General features: G+C 48.4%; 1 protein-coding gene across 1 annotated transcript in view; it reads right to left on the bottom strand.

Annotated features, from left to right (window-relative positions):
- The window catches only part of SNED1 (sushi, nidogen and EGF like domains 1), a 2,960,801-nt gene that overhangs the window by 570,905 nt on the left and 2,372,542 nt on the right, over positions 1 to 17,354 (bottom strand). The window contains exon 21 of the mRNA XM_086944023.1: positions 881 to 1,177. Within this exon, the coding sequence (XP_086800149.1) occupies positions 881 to 1,177 (297 nt within the window). The remainder of the gene's footprint in view (positions 1 to 880; positions 1,178 to 17,354) is intronic.

Below are 17,354 nucleotides of genomic sequence, written 5' to 3'. Positions count from 1 at the left end.
AGCACTAGTGACTGGATTGGGACTGCAGCAGGCGCGCAACACCCATTGGCCTCAAAGGGCTTCAGCTGTCCCCCCCCCGCGTGTGTGGCAGCCCGGGATGAGACACTTCCCCGGCCCGCTCACAGCCGCACCCGAACCGTTCACAGGTCTTTAAAAGACCTTGTGCATGTTAATGGGGCTTTGTTGTTATTTCACCCCTACTAAGAGCCCCTGCAGCTCCACTCTGCCGATTGCCTAAAGATTAAGCCCCCCACCGAAATTTTCTCTTAGCTCCCCCCCTCGAAATTTGACTCTAGTTGCATCTCTGGACTGCAGTGTTCACTTAATTGGGGGTGAAAATGCATTAAGCCAAACACTGCCTTCAATCGCAGCGTCTTCTCGATGGGAGCGCAGTTTAAGTGATGATGGACACGGCTGATATTGAAGATGCGATGAAGTGTCTTTGTGGCTGCTTTGTGACTCTGGGGCTCCTGCCTTTACATTAAGATACTCAAATATATTAATATTGCGTCCTATTTTGAGAAAGCGGTTCTTAATTACGGTAGCAATTACGTTCATGTACTTGGATTAGGATTCCATCATGTTTTAAATTGTATTGTATATTATTCCAATAAATCAGATGGTCCCATGTCGCAGCTCGCAAATTTTTAAGTCCCCTTTGCTTGCACATGCTTGGCTAGATGTCATACACTTGCTCGGGCACAGTGGAACAATGCACCAAAAATTGGACATAAGTCCAGTGGCAAAACATTTGCACACCCACCGACTGGTGCAAAACACAACATTTGCGCTCGATCACTGTGCTTTTTGAACTAAACTGTCTCGCCAAATGTCGTTTTAGCAGTGACTGTTCGATGCACACCTTATTTACCATACGTACTTGTGCGAGTGACAAGCGTAATGGGGCGGCTGATGTCATTTTTATTGTTCACGTTGCGCTTGACGGTGAAGATTGAGATATTGTAGGCCCTGCCCGGTGCCAACGCCCGCAGATAGTGCGAAGAGCGGCTCTCTTCCATGAAGTCCGTCCTTCGGAAAGCGCCGTCGAAGGAGATGTATGTCACTGCGTAGCCGTCGAGCATCTCCTGCCCAGCGCTGTCCTCTGGGGGCTGCCAAGAGATGGAGACACCATGCTCCTCTACATTCTCCACCGCCATTGAAGCCGGGGGCAAGAGATCTGTAAGAGAAGGCGAAAAGTGGCTGAGAGTCTATTCATTACATAAACTTTATCCTGTTTTTGTTTGGAAAACCATAAAAGTGACACAAATACAATACATGAAACAATTTATACATCAATACAGAATTTACAAGAAAAGGTCCAGTACCATACAATAGATCTTGCTAAAAACACATCTTTATATACAGAATTTACAAATCCATACAAATCCTTGATTTCAGATGCTTTTAAAAATCCTACTATAAAGAAAATACAATCATCCTTCAACAACTGGCGATACACAAGAGCTGGTCTGACTTTTCTAAAATTCATCTTTCTTAAAATAGAAACTAAAAAATGCCTGCGGGGAAATTCATACAATTTACAGAAAAACACAAAGTGCAGCAGATCCTGCAGAGACTTTCCGTCGCAGCCGCAGGTAGCTAACACTTGGCCTCCGTTTACCCCCTTAGGTCTTGCTAGCAAAAGATGAAATAAATTCATCCGAAACCTGGCTAAAAGGAATATCTTGTGTGTAGTCTGCGGCCCCAAAAGATAAGGGTCCGTCAATGGCGTTGATTTAAGCATTAAATACAATCGGACACTAGGTTTCTGAACCTCCACAGCTTCTCTGTCTACTTTCCTTCGATTCAGAAAGGCAGTCTTGGTTAGTTCTACATCCTTTCTGGTAATAGCATCAGGATTGGAAAATAAGTCACCCGCCCGATCCAATTAAGCCCACTTTTTTGATGTATTTCAACAAGGGGAGTTATCTAGGGTCATACATTCTCTTAAAAGCAAATGGGTGAGGGTTAGATCTTCATTCAGCCAACACTTTAACCAGAAAGTAAACGGACGCAGGGCAAGAGCATCACTTAGGTAGGAGACCCCCAATTCTTTGTGGACCGCTAAATCAGATGTTCCACGTGGGACACACAATAAGCGTTTCAAAAAATCGTTTTCCACTACCTGGAGGTGATCTGCGGCAATGTAGCCCCGAATTTCACTACCATAGGTAGCTATGGCCAAGCTTTTAGCTTGGTACACTTGCAGCATAGCTCCCATTGGTCTCTTCCCTATTTTGATACCGCTCTCCAACCCCATTGCCCTCATGGACTGCCACAGGTTGTCCCTGTTTACACAGTCAAACGCAGATGACAAGTCCATGAAGGCAAAGTGAATAGACCCGGTACGAGCAACCGTATACTTGCTCAGTATCATCGATAGATTAAGACACTGAGCAATGGTACAGCGTCCCGGCCGGAACCCATACTGGACATCCGACATCATCTTATGCTTGTCTGCCCAAGTTGATAGTCTCTTTAGGAGAATACAACCTATCACTTAAACCATAGAATCAATAAGCGAGATCGGTCTATAACATTGGGTACTATTTCTGTTACCCTTCTTAAAAACAGGGACTATGGTTGAAGATGCGCAAGACTTCGGGCAACCACTCTTTGCTGTTGCATTAAAAAATGTTTTCCAGTATTGGTGCCCAGAATGGAGGATCTGCCTTGAATAAGTCTGGGGGGGATCCCGTCTGGCCCTGGTGCTTTATTGATGGATAGACCTGTAATGCCATCCAGGATCTCACCCCTACCAAAGGTTAATACTGAATCCTTTGTATCCCCGCTTTTTTGGGGGTTAGGCACCTGAAGGCAATCAAACATAGATTTAAAATGAAGTACCCACTCCTCCTCTGTGATGTGTGAATCTAGCCCCCCCCCCCATCCTGGTCAACAAGGGGCCTATCACAATGCTCCAGAACTTCGAGCTGTTCTTGACAGTGCTATAATCGATCAGCTCCCTCCAAGCTTCCTCCTTCAAACTACCCTTTCGCTTGGCCAGTGGCTGAGAGTCACAAGTGGGAATTGCGCCCAGGAGAACTAGTACAGGAAGGGTGAGGGGTCAAGGATGGACAGGCAGCAGCTTCTGTAACCAGAAACGCAGCAGTTAGGGGCTGCTGAAACGACAAGACTGGGCAGAGGGAGGCATCTGGTAATGTGCGGTGAGACAAGGTGAAGTGAGAGACCGTGGCAAATCAGGGATGCCAAGGAGAGACTGTGTTGCAAATAAAGAAGCTGTCAAGACAAAAGAAACAAAGTCCCTACAATCTAATATCAGGAGGGCAAAATACCTCTCATTGGACCAAGTGTCTATGTCAGTATATCATTTAATCTCACACAAGTATCTATGTGAGAAACCACCTGATCTAGCATGAAGAATATCCAGCACAAAACAAAAAATTAATTAAAAAAATGTATATTAAAGAGCAATTTATTGAAATAAAAAGTATATTTATAAACATACATTATGAATCACTTGTTCATACGATGAACACAATAACACTCCTCCCACTGGAGGTTACAATCTAAATATATCATACAAATAGGTTAAAAACTTCAAAAAACAGTTGAAGCGGCGTTTCAGTGACACCTTGATATTTTCACCTTCTTCAGGACTAAAAAAGTTTTCTACAGATCTAAATGGCAAAAAAGACTTCTATTGCCTTAGTCAGGTCATATTGTCCAGAAACAATATTCTCCCAGAGCTTCCGGTTAGATGGTAACTGTATAATTTTCTGTAGTAACCAAACATTTGAAAATGAGCATTTAATCATAGGCAGGCCCATTATCTTATACACTATCAAATTGCACCCAACACTATCAACTTGCATTGCAAAGCACTGTGGTCGGATATTACTTTTGGGGGTGAATTGCGTTCCTGGGTGTGGACGCACGCGGAGGCTGCCCGCCACTGAATCGATGTATTCCATGCGCCTTTCAAACTGAACAGGTCAGAGCGCCTCTAGGATTTATGACCTCTTGATCCCGTATGCTCAAATTTTAAATAGAACCACTGCATGCGTATCCTCATACGCTTTCAGGAGAATAACTGTGGAATTCTTCCGTGACATATATTTGCTTTTACGTACCAAGAACATTCTATGACTGCGCTGTATTCTTAACTGAATCCTCTATATCTGTTTCCTCACTTACAAACAGGAGGACACCTTTTGAATTTCTCCATCTTGCACATTTATTTCCGTTACGCTGAACACCAAGCTGGTTTCTTCGTACCTGTTTTCACATCATTTACAGATATGCTTCGTCATCCCTAAACAGAGAATATGAATAAAAACCTACATTGACTTTGATTTACCAAATTGGATCTCAAAGACCGCGCAGATCTCTGGATAGAACATATGCGCCCTGATGAAGGACTTTCTTAAATTACTCTTTACTTCCGAAACGCGCGTCGGCGCTTTACCCCTACTGTATGACGTTCTGATGTTCTGATTGAGATAGCGGTACGAGTGTGGCATGATGCGAATGCGGCAACAGGATGGAGGGATCGACTGACCCGTGCGACTCCGCTTTACGCGTCTGAAAGATTGGGTTGCCTGTGGAAGACAAAAGGATTTGACAAGTGAGATATGATTGGTATCAGTAAGGTGAGTGATCTGTGGGTCAAGGGTAAAATCAAGACCTTTGAGGCACTGAAGGTGGAGCATGAGCTGAGTGATAGGGAATTCTTCCGTTATGCAGAGATTACCCACGCATTGACTTCGGTATGTTCTGAAGGTACCGACATCCCCGAATCCTCCCCATTAGAAGACCGGGTGCTTGACGGATACGTTTCCGACAGCACTATCTCTTTGATATACAAGAAACTGATTAATAATCGAGCAGATCTGTTGGTGCGGCTCAGGGAGGCTTGGACCAGCGACGGTTTGGAGCTGGACGACGAGGACTGGCAGTCGGCGCTATCCTCGCCTAAAGAGGTCGCGATTCCGGCCCGTCTCCGACTCGTTCAGCTTAAAATCCTACATCGGATATACGTTACTGGACCGCGCCTGATGCATATGGGCTATTCAGGAGATAGGTTATGTAAGCGTGGTTGTGGACTGATTGGAACCTTCCTCCACACAATTTGGGAGTGTCCAGAGGTGGTGGTGTACTGGAATCATGTACATGCTGTGATGGAAAGAGTCACGGGGGTGGCTTTATTGCCTGAAGCTATGCGTTGCCTGTTGAATGTCTGGGAACCGAATGACTATGATGTGGCGTAGATGCAGTGGGCGACCCTTGGAAATATAATTGCCAAGAGAGACATCGCCCAGTTGTGCGGCGCCCAGCGGCCGCCCACGGTTCTGGCATGGAAGGAGAACATGGACTGGTGTATGTTTAGGGAGAAGACGGTGTATGTTGCACGGGGTAGACCTAGGAAATGGAATAAATTTGGAGTCAGTGGAACTCCTACCGTGGAAATATATGCACGCCTCCTTTCGTGGAGACCCCGGAAGGTTCCCTTTCCCCCTGATCCGGCATTCCAGTCATGTGTAACTTATGTTTACTGATTTTGTTTCCCCACTTGCCCCCCCCCCCCTTTTTGCACCAATGATGTCTGTATTACACTGTCATGCAGTTGCACTCCTCCTTGAACACATGTCCGAATGTATTGTTTCATTGCCTTGTGTGTTGGTTCTTTTTCTTCAATAAAATAAAAATTATAACAAAAAAAAAACAATGCCAACTTAATATTACAGTGGATCTGTTGCCCCAGTGGCTCCTCCAGTTGGCGCACCACCCTGTCCCAATACCGCTGGATCACTGCGCACTCCCAAAGAGTGTGGATAAAGGTGCCCTCCTGCCCACATTGTTGCGCACAGCTATTGTCCAGGGTGTAACCCATGCGAACCATCAAAGGCCCTGACAGGTAGGATCTGTGGAGAAGCTTTAACTGAATCAGGCAGAGTCGAGAGGAAATGGCCACCTCACAGGGGGAGGCCACCGCTGCTTGCCACGCCTCATCATCTATACCTGCAACATCGTGATCCACCTGGCTCTCAAGCGGGTCAGGGGATTGGCCATATTGTTGATGTTTTTTTTGTAGATGAGGGATATGGCTTCTTCTGGTAAGCCGCCGTCCAGGATCCTGTCTTCAAGTGGGGAGGATTCAGGGAGAGCGCCACCCTTGGGGAGAACTGCGAGTAGGGCATGCCTAATTTGGAGATATCTAAAATATTCGGACTCGGCTAATTCATACACCTGCTGCAATCGAGGAAAGGGGACCACCTCAACCGACTTCCATAGATCCCCCACCTTGGAATACCTATAAGGTCCCATCTGTCAAATCCCTTCGAACGGATCAGCCTACCCAATTGTTCACAGTGCCAGAGTGGCGTGGTCTGTGTGAGTTTACCCTCCCACCCAGACCCCGATTGGCCACCTTCCATATATGCACTGCATGCCCAGTCAGGCCAGTTAAAGTTGGTCTCAAAGGGCATGCGTACAACGCACCCTCGAAACCGCCACCGGGAGCAGCCGCCTGTTGATCCGAAAGGCCGGATCGTCCTGTGATCTATATATGCATTGGTTAATTGCTGCACGTTGCAAGGCCCAATAGTACCTATTAATATTCGGGAGCCCAATGCCCCAATCAAACCATCCTAGCGTAAGTATGTGTGTTGCAATACAGGGTGGTTTACCCTCCCACAGCAGATCTCACACGATGCAGTCGAGTTTTTAAAGTACAAGGTGGCGACCGGGAGTAGGGTGTTCTGCAGAGAATACAAAAGTCTAGGAAGGGAAATCATCTTGGAGAGGACAGCGCGCCCCAAAAGAGTGGACGAGAGCGACTTCCAGTTTTGGACGTCTGATTTAAGACGCAAATTAGCAACCCTGAGGGAGCGAGGGCCGTTCGCCGTAGAGCACTGATTTAGACCAGTTTATCGTATATCCCGCAAACCTACCAAAGACTTGGAATATATCCAAGACCACATTTAGGATGCCGCCAGTGAGGCCATGTAGAGCAAGATATCATCTGCATAGAGTGAGATGCCGTCCTCCCAGCCCGATATCCACCTAAGGCCACTGATAGCGGGGTCTTGTCGGACCCACGTCGCCAGAGGCTCCAGGGCAAAAGCAAAGAGAAGCGGTGACAGGGGACAGCCCTGTCTGGTGCCCCTGCCGAGAACAAAAACTTGGGATTTCCTATTGTTGACGATTACTTGAGCAAGGGGTTGGTGATACAGAAGCCACAACCAGTTGACAAATTCGGGTCCAAAACCCAATTTGCGGAGCACAGCAAACATGTAGGGCCATTCGATGGTGTTGAATGCAGATGCAGCATCCAGAGATACCACAACAGCATCTTCCCTGATTGTGGCAACCCTGCCTATCACGCCGTGGAGCCTGCGCAGGTTGAGGGAGGTATTTCTTACAGGCATGAATCCTGATTGGTCCGTATGGACCAGGCGGGTCAGGACCCTGAGCAAGTAAGTGGCAGGACCCTTCGCCAGAAATTTCGCTTCACAGTTAAGCAATGAAATAGGCTTATAGAATGAACATTTGCTGACTGGCTTGCCTGCTTTGTGAATGACAACAATGTTGGCTAGCTTTTGATTCTCAGGAAGGATACCCCCTTTTTTACTTTCCCGGTACATTTTGGTGAGAAAGGGTGCACTTTTGCTCGCCGTGAGCTTGAACAATTCTATGGGGATACCGTTGGGGCCCAACGCTTTTCCCTCAAGCAGGTCATGTATGGCATTTTCGACCTCAGCCACTGTAATTTCGAGATCGGAGCATTCCTCCTCAGTAAGGAGTGGCATCGAGATATCATTTAAGAGAGAGGAAGCCTCCTCCTCCGTATGCGCTGTGTGGGACGCATAAAGCGACTGGTAGTACTGGCCAAAAGCATCCGCTATGTCTTGTGGTGCAGTAATTGCAAACAAAACAAGTGATGGACCGAATGTGGATCAATGTCACACATTCATCCCAGTCCAAAGATCTGGGCCAAAATCCATCGTTTTTTTGCACTCCACACCACCCTGGGTTAGACAATGGCGATATGCAAATCAGCTCTGACCCTGTGCCCCATGGGAACAGTCCAGTCCGAGCTACAAAAGCCATGTCCTTCCCAGAACGGAATCAAGCATCCGAGGACCGGACCGGTTTCGAGGTAACACCTCTCATCAGCCCGGCTAGCTTGACTCCAGTGGTGTGGAGTGCCTGGGACCCACGTCTGGGCATCCCCAGCGCACTTAGGGCGGCAATTGCAAACAAAACAAGTGATGGACCGAATGTGGATCAATGTCACACATTCATCCCAGTCCAAAGATCTGGGCCAAAATCCATCGTTTTTTTGCACTCCACACCACCCTGGGTTAGACAATGGCGATATGCAAATCAGCTCTGACCCTGTGCCCCATGGGAACAGTCCAGTCCGAACTACAAAAGCCATGTCCTTCCCAGAACGGAATCAAGCATCCGAGGACCGGACCGGTTTCGAGGTAACACCTCTCATCAGCCCGGCTAGCTTGACTCCAGTGGTGTGGAGTGCCTGGGACCCACGTCTGGGCATCCCCAGCGCACTTAGGGCGGCAATTGCAAACAAAACAAGTGATGGACCGAATGTGGATCAATGTCACACATTCATCCCAGTCCAAAGATCTGGGCCAAAATCCATCGTTTTTTTGCACTCCACACCACCCTGGGTTAGACAATGGCGATATGCAAATCAGCTCTGACCCTGTGCCCCATGGGAACAGTCCAGTCCAAACTACAAAAGCCATGTCCTTCCCAGAACGGAATCAAGCATCCGAGGACCGGACCGGTTTCGAGGTAACACCTCTCATCAGCCCGGCTAGCTTGACTCCAGTGGTGTGGAGTGCCTGGGACCCACGTCTGGGCATCCCCAGCGCACTTAGGGCGGCAATTGCAAACAAAACAAGTGATGGACCGAATGTGGATCAATGTCACACATTCATCCCAGTCCAAAGATCTGGGCCAAAATCCATCGTTTTTTTGCACTCCACACCACCCTGGGTTAGACAATGGCGATATGCAAATCAGCTCTGACCCTGTGCCCCATGGGAACAGTCCAGTCCGAACTACAAAAGCCATGTCCTTCCCAGAACGGAATCAAGCATCCGAGGACCGGACCGGTTTCGAGGTAACACCTCTCATCAGCCCGGCTAGCTTGACTCCAGTGGTGTGGAGTGCCTGGGACCCACGTCTGGGCATCCCCAGCGCACTTAGGGCGGCAATTGCAAACAAAACAAGTGATGGACCGAATGTGGATCAATGTCACACATTCATCCCAGTCCAAAGATCTGGGCCAAAATCCATCGTTTTTTTGCACTCCACACCACCCTGGGTTAGACAATGGCGATATGCAAATCAGCTCTGACCCTGTGCCCAGACGTGGGTCCCAGGCACTCCACACCACTGGAGTCAAGCTAGCCGGGCTGATGAGAGGTGTTACCTCGAAACCGGTCCGGTCCTCGGATGCTTGATTCCGTTCTGGGAAGGACATGGCTTTTGTAGTTCGGACTGGACTGTTCCCATGGGGCAACAGGGTCAGAGCTGATTTGCATATCGCCATTGTCTAACCCAGGGTGGTGTGGAGTGCAAAAAAACGATGGATTTGGGCCCAGATCTTTTGACTGGGGGAGTGTGTGACATTGATCCACATTCAGTCCATCACTTGTTGTTTTTGCAATTGCCGCCCTAAGTGCGCTGGGGATGCCCAGACGTGGGTCCCAGGTGTCGGGATCTAGCCCAACGCGCCTGCTCAAGGAACTACAATCACCGGCGGTCCTGGGCGCGGGACTACATTTCTCAGAGTTCCCGGCGGGGATTCCGGATATCTGCCGGTAGACCAGGAAGTCCGGTGTCAGTAATTCTTTCAGGATCCTAGGCAGCGGCTGCTCCTCGGAACGGCGCCTTTCCAGAGGCTCCGTGTGTTCCAGTCTGACCGGTATTTGTGGGAGCGGTTTATTGGTTCTCTGATAGCGCGCTGGCTAGCGTGTGGAGCAAAGTTAACATTTACGTGATTTCCGATATCGAAGTCACAAAGACTATTGTGGTTGGAGATTTGCCTCGCGGCTGCGAGGAACTGTTTTGTTTATTATCTGGCATTGAGCTCGCTGCTGCGAGAAAACATTTGGGCATTGCGAGCGTTCGCTCTTTGGGTATAATCTCATAGAGGAGCGAGCATACTGGTGTGAATACAACCTTCGAGTGGCGGAGTGCAGGGGGGGATTGTTGGACCTCCACACTGCCGTCACGAACCCAAGGCATAGGGTTCATGAACATATTGGATTTGTGGCAAAGCAATTACCAAAGCGGAGTGTGGTAGTGATTGAACTACACACTGCCGTGTTTGGGTATTTTTGGCATCAGCAAGTAAAGAAGGACTTAATCTGTTTCTGTTCGAATCAGATAACAGTGTTAAAGTTTCAAATATTGTTTAAGCACGGGAAGTGCCATTTCACTATACTTTTGGGATCCTTTTTACAACTCAAACGTTTTCACAGTGGGGAAGGAAGACGGGAGATACAGCAAAGGGTGGTTAGAGTCATTCGTTTACAGTTTCTTTATCCCTGCTGCCCCTTTCCTTCTCCTCTTTATTCTTTCTGGGTTTTTTCCCCTTTATGGGGTTTTTTCCCTCGCCGTATCGTCTGAGCACCCTGTGTTTATACTTCAGGGTGTTCGGTCGGTCCGGAGGTGGAGCATTGTTGCTGCACGTGAATCCTGCGGAGTGCAAAGCCTAACAGAATTACTGACCCAAGAAATACACTCTGCCTGATTCATATGTAGCAGCAATGGCGTCCATGGAGGATGTGTTACAAGCCTTGGTTTTGGTACAGCAGGAGCTGGCCTCTTCCAAGGCTGAGACCGCAGCTTTGCGTGAGAAGGTGGAGCGTTTGAGTGGTAACCCGTTCAACGCTTCCGCATTGTCTTCTAATGTTCAGGTTACTGTACCCCCACCCATTCCATTGGCTACTCCTGAACGGTTTTCAGGGGATCCACGTAAGGTGCATGTGTTTATGACACAGGTGCTCATGCATTTTTCCTGTAAACCGTCCTCGTTCCCCACAAATCATTCAAGGGTGGCATTTTTGATTTCTTATTTGATTGGGGATGCAGCTGATTGGGTGGTACCATTGGTGAAACGTGATGATGCTCTTTTATCTAATTGGGCAGAGTTCAAAAAGGAATTTGAGAGGGTCTTTGACCGAAGAGCCACCACTTTCTGTGCGGATCGTGAGCTATTGACATTAAGACAAGGTAGAGGAGAGTTGATAACATATCTAACGGCCTTCAATAGGCTGGTGGTAGAAGCATCATGGCCAGAGGAGAAAAAACTATCTTTGTTTTATCAGGGGTTACATGATGATTTAAAGGATGTAGTAGCGCAGGTGGATCCTCAGCCCACTACTTTTGAGGACATGGTAAACCTGGTGTTAAGGTTAGACAGTAGATTAACGGACAGGGGTAGTAATAGGAGACGGTGGGAAAGAGGAGCGTACTTTGTTGACAGAAACCCTAGGAAAGCATCCGGGGGTACGGACGCTACGTCTGAACCAATGGAGATAGGGGCTCTTAGAGCACCATTGTCGAGAGAAGCCAGAAGGGTAGAGGGCTTGTGCATGTACTGTGGTAAGAAGGGGCATTACGTCCGGGAATGTCCTTCTAAACCAAAAGCATCAGGGACTTTTAGTAGGTTTAAGAAAGTCGCGGTGTCTAAAACTGTACCAGAGAACGAACAGAAGGAGGACCGCACAGCGGGAGTAGACGGAGAACAAGCATGGAAGCTTACCTCCCTGTCCTCCTCGGGTGATGAGGAAACAGAGCCTCACTTGGTGGTGGTGATGACGCTAGAAAATGAGTTAGAAAGATGTCCAGTAATGGTGATGGTGGACTCAGGGGCGACTGGTAATTTTGTAGACGAGGGTCTGGTAAGACGTCTAGAATTGCCTCGAGTTCTTAGGGAGACACCGGAAGATGTGTTGGCAGTGGATGGGCAGCCTTTAACCTCAGGTCAGATAACGGAGAGGACTGGTGATTTGGGGTTATCAATGGTGACGCAAGGGTATGTGCATTCTGAGGTGTTAACATTGAATATCATAGATGCTCCGCAGTACGAGATTATTTTGGCCATGCCTTGGCTGCATAAACATAACCCTGTGGTGAATTGGCAGTCAAAATCTATACAGTTTGACCCAGAGACCTGTAAGGACCACTTAACTCCTTGTATGTCTGCTAATGTCTCCGTGTTAGCTACACCATTTTTGGCAGCCACTGCTGCGGAAAAGGACGTCAAGCTACCAGGAGTATACGCTTCTTACAGTGATGTGTTTAGTGAGGTGAAGGCAGAAACTCTGCCCCCTCATAGGGAATACGACTGTCGTATTGATTTAGTGGAGGGGGCATCGTTACCATCTTGTAGAGTGTATGCTTTGTCTGTGCCCGAAACCTCCCATCTGAAGCAGTACATTGACCATTATACTCGATTGGGATTTATACGCCCCTCTCGTTCTCCCGCAGCTTCCCCTCTTTTCTTTATATCGAAGGCCAATGGGGACTTGAGAGCATGTGTGGACTACAGGGCATTGAATAAGAACACCATTCGTAATCGATACCCTCTTCCACTCATTTCAGTCTTGCTCGACCAGGTGAGAGAGGCCAGGATTTACACCCGTTTAGATTTACGTGGGGCATATCACCTGGTTAGAGTAAGGGAAGGGGATGAGTGGAAGACGGCGTTCAAAACACGGTTTGGTTTATATGAATACCTAGTGATGCCTTTTGGGCTTTGTAACGCCCCAGCAGCATTTCAGTTTTTCATAAACGATGTGCTAAAAGAATACGTAGATCAATTTGTGGTGATGTATATAGATGACATCTTGATATATTCTCAAGAAGTTTCATGCCACACGAACCATGTCTGCAAGGTCCTGGATAAATTGAGAGAACACCATCTCTATGTAAAGCTGAGTAAATGTGAGTTCGGGGTGCATGAGGTGGAATTTTTGGGTGTGAATCTTAGTCCTGAAGGATTACAGATGTCAGAAAGGAAGGTACAGGCGGTGAGGGATTGGCCAGCCCCTAAGAATGTGAAAGAGGTACAGAGCTTTTTGGGGTTTGCCAACTATTATCGCAGGTTCATTGTACACTTCTCCCAAACCGCTGTCCCTATCACTAGGCTGTTAAGGAAAGGGAGGTTATTTGAGTGGACAGTGGAGGCTGAGCAAGCTTTTCAGGCGCTAAAAAAGGCCTTTACTACCGCTCCAGTGTTGGCGCATCCTGTTCTGGAACATCCATTTATCGTGGAAGCTGACGCTTCGGATGAAGCCATAGGTGCGATCCTGTCTCAGAGAGACGTACATACTGGTCAGCTTCATCCTGTTGCCTACTTGTCGAAAAAACTGAGTTCGGCTAAGGTCAACTATTCAATCGCAGAAAAAGAACTCTTGGCAATAAAAAAGGCTTTCCAGGAGTGGAGACCGTATCTGTGGGGAGCAAGTCATGCAGTTACGGTGTACACAGATCACCGGAATCTCCAGTATATGTCCGCTGCTAGACACCTCACGCAAAGGCAGATGCGGTGGATGTTATTCTTTTCCGAGTACAACTTTGTTGTAACCTTTCGTCCTGGCTCGGAGAACAGAAAAGCGGATGCCCTTTCTAGACAGGGAATCCCCGCCGGACAAAATGCCGAAGAACAGTCAATAATTCCTTCCACGAAGGTGGTTTGTGTAGTGAGAGCTGAGAAGTTTCTGGAGGACATAAAAGACTCTAGGTCCACGGACTATTGGGTTCGTTGGGCTTCTGCCAAACCAGACAGGAAGATTAGGCAGGGCTTACCCTTCTATGGAGAGCGCTTGTTTCTGCCTAACATGGAGATTAGAAAGAAGGCATTCAGTTGGTGTCATGAAGCTCCTGCGGCGGGACATCCAGGGATCACAAAGACTGTGAATTTGCTTAGAAGGCATTTCTGGTGGGAGACTCTTGTGAAGGACACCACTCAATGGGTGGGCAGCTGTGAAGTCTGTGCTAGAAGCAAGGGGGAAACATCAAAAAAGAAAGGGTTGTTAATGCCGATGCCCACGCCTGATCGCCCATGGTCAAACATTAGTTTGGATTTCATCACAGGCCTCCCAAAAGATCAAGGGAACACCGCAGCCCTGGTGGTTGTGGACAATTTGACGAAAATGGGCCATTTCGTACCTTGTGTGAACCTCCCCTCAGCTAGTCAAACATCACAGATAATGGCATCACAAGTTTTTCGTTTGCATGGCATTCCAAGAGTCATTGTGTCTGATAGGGGGCCACAATTCATTGCTCGATTTTGGAGAGTATGGTGTCGTGCATTGGGCATAGAAACAGCATTATCTACTAGCTTCCATCCTCAAACTGATGGACAGACAGAACGTCTAAATCAGACTCTAAAGAAGTACTTGCGATGTTACTCGAAGGAGGCACATGGGTCTTGGGTGGAGTTGTTGTGGATGGCGGAGATGGCCTACAACAACGCCTGGCATAGCTCCATAGGAATGTCCCCATTCAAAGCAAATTATGGGTATGATGTACGTACTCTGCCGATACATATACCGGAAGAGGTAAACGATCAACCCTCGGTAAAAGAGCGGGTGCTATTGATAAGAAAAATACACAGCACAGTGCAAAAACATTTGCTAAAGGCCAAAGAAACATACAAACGGTGGGAGGACAGACATAGGATACCTGGTCCTCAGTTCGAGGTAGGAGACAAGGTTTGGCTCTCGACCAAATATATTCGTTTCAAGCTCCGAAGCGTGTTTCATCCGCGCTTCATTGGGCCATATCCTGTGGTGCGCCGCATCAATCCTGTGGCATACAAATTGAAGTTGCCTAACACTTTACGAATCCACCCCGTTTTTCATGTTCAGTTGCTGAAAAAAGCTCTTACCTCACGCAGAACTGCACCTCCGGTGCTGGCTAAGGATGGGAATCTGGAGTATGAGGTGAGGTCCATACAAGACTCCAAGTTTCGCAGGGGTGTCCTATGGTACTTGGTTTCATGGAAAGGCTATGGGGCGGAGGAGGACTCCTGGGAACCGGTTCATAATGTCCATGCTCCTCGAGCTGTGCGAACATTCCACGACAGATACCCCGCAAAGCCTGGGCCTAGGAGGCGCTTGGGAGGAGGGCGTACTGTCGGGATCTAGCCCAACGCGCCTGCTCAAGGAACTACAATCACCGGCGGTCCTGGGCGCGGGACTACATTTCCCAGAGTTCCCGGCGGGGATTCCGGATATCTGCCGGTAGACCAGGAAGTCCGGTGTCAGTAATTCTTTCAGGATCCTAGGCAGCGGCTGCTCCTCGGAACGGCGCCTTTCCAGAGGCTCCGTGTGTTCCAGTCTGACCGGTATTTGTGGGAGCGGTTTATTGGTTCTCTGATAGCGCGCTGGCTAGCGTGTGGAGCAAAGTTAACATTTACGTGATTTCCGATATCGAAGTCACAAAGACTATTGTGGTTGGAGATTTGCCTCGCGGCTGCGAGGAACTGTTTTGTTTATTATCTGGCATTGAGCTCGCTGCTGCGAGAAAACATTTGGGCATTGCGAGCGTTCGCTCTTTGGGTATAATCTCATAGAGGAGCGAGCATACTGGTGTGAATACAACCTTCGAGTGGCGGAGTGCAGGGGGGGATTGTTGGACCTCCACACTGCCGTCACGAACCCAAGGCATAGGGTTCATGAACATATTGGATTTGTGGCAAAGCAATTACCAAAGCGGAGTGTGGTAGTGATTGAACTACACACTGCCGTGTTTGGGTATTTTTGGCATCAGCAAGTAAAGAAGGACTTAATCTGTTTCTGTTCGAATCAGATAACAGTGTTAAAGTTTCAAATATTGTTTAAGCACGGGAAGTGCCATTTCACTATACTTTTGGGATCCTTTTTACAACTCAAACGTTTTCACAGTGGGGAAGGAAGACGGGAGATACAGCAAAGGGTGGTTAGAGTCATTCGTTTACAGTTTCTTTATCCCTGCTGCCCCTTTCCTTCTCCTCTTTATTCTTTCTGGGTTTTTTCCCCTTTATGGGGTTTTTTCCCTCGCCGTATCGTCTGAGCACCCTGTGTTTATACTTCAGGGTGTTCGGTCGGTCCGGAGGTGGAGCATTGTTGCTGCACGTGAATCCTGCGGAGTGCAAAGCCTAACACCAGGCACTCCACACCACTGGAGTCAAGCTAGCCGGGCTGATGAGAGGTGTTACCTCGAAACCGGTCCGGTCCTCGGATGCTTGATTCCGTTCTGGGAAGGACATGGCTTTTGTAGTTCGGACTGGACTGTTCCCATGGGGCAACAGGGTCAGAGCTGATTTGCATATCGCCATTGTCTAACCCAGGGTGGTGTGGAGTGCAAAAAAACGATGGATTTGGGCCCAGATCTTTTGACTGGGGGAGTGTGTGACATTGATCCACATTCAGTCCATCACTTGTTGTTTTTGCAATTGCCGCCCTAAGTGCGCTGGGGATGCCCAGACGTGGGTCCCAGGCACTCCACACCACTGGAGTCAAGCTAGCCGGGCTGATGAGAGGTGTTACCTCGAAACCGGTCCGGTCCTCGGATGCTTGATTCCGTTCTGGGAAGGACATGGCTTTTGTAGTTCGGACTGGACTGTTCCCATGGGGCAACAGGGTCAGAGCTGATTTGCATATCGCCATTGTCTAACCCAGGGTGGTGTGGAGTGCAAAAAAACGATGGATTTGGGCCCAGATCTTTTGACTGGGGGAGTGTGTGACATTGATCCACATTCAGTCCATCACTTGTTGTTTTTGCAATTGCCGCCCTAAGTGCGCTGGGGATGCCCAGACGTGGGTCCCAGGCACTCCACACCACTGGAGTCAAGCTAGCCGGGCTGATGAGAGGTGTTACCTCGAAACCGGTCCGGTCCTCGGATGCTTGATTTCGTTCTGGGAAGGACATGGCTTTTGTAGTTCGGACTGGACTGTTCCCATGGGGCAACAGGGTCAGAGCTGATTTGCATATCGCCATTGTCTAACCCAGGGTGGTGTGGAGTGCAAAAAAACGATGGATTTGGGCCCAGATCTTTTGACTGGGGGAGTGTGTGACATTGATCCACATTCAGTCCATCACTTGTTGTTTTTGCAATTGTGGTGCAGTAAGGCAGGATTGTGAGTCTGTTTCAATCTCAATCACAACGCGCTGGGCCCTGTCCCTGCAATCCAGCCCGGCCAGTAACTTGCCCGCTTTATCTCCTACGTCATAGGTTCTGCTGAGCATGGCCCTGTGATGTGTCTTGGTGGCCTCCATAGATAGATCGTAGAATTCCTTAATTTTTATGCGCGGCTTCTGACGCACCTCCACCGAGTCCTGCATCCGGACTGCCTTTTCTA

Source organism: Lissotriton vulgaris, chromosome 11 (genome assembly GCF_964263255.1).
Source record: "Lissotriton vulgaris chromosome 11, aLisVul1.2, whole genome shotgun sequence".
Classification (NCBI taxonomy): Eukaryota; Metazoa; Chordata; class Amphibia; order Caudata; family Salamandridae; genus Lissotriton; species Lissotriton vulgaris.
This window is presented reverse-complemented; position numbering and strand designations above follow the sequence as displayed.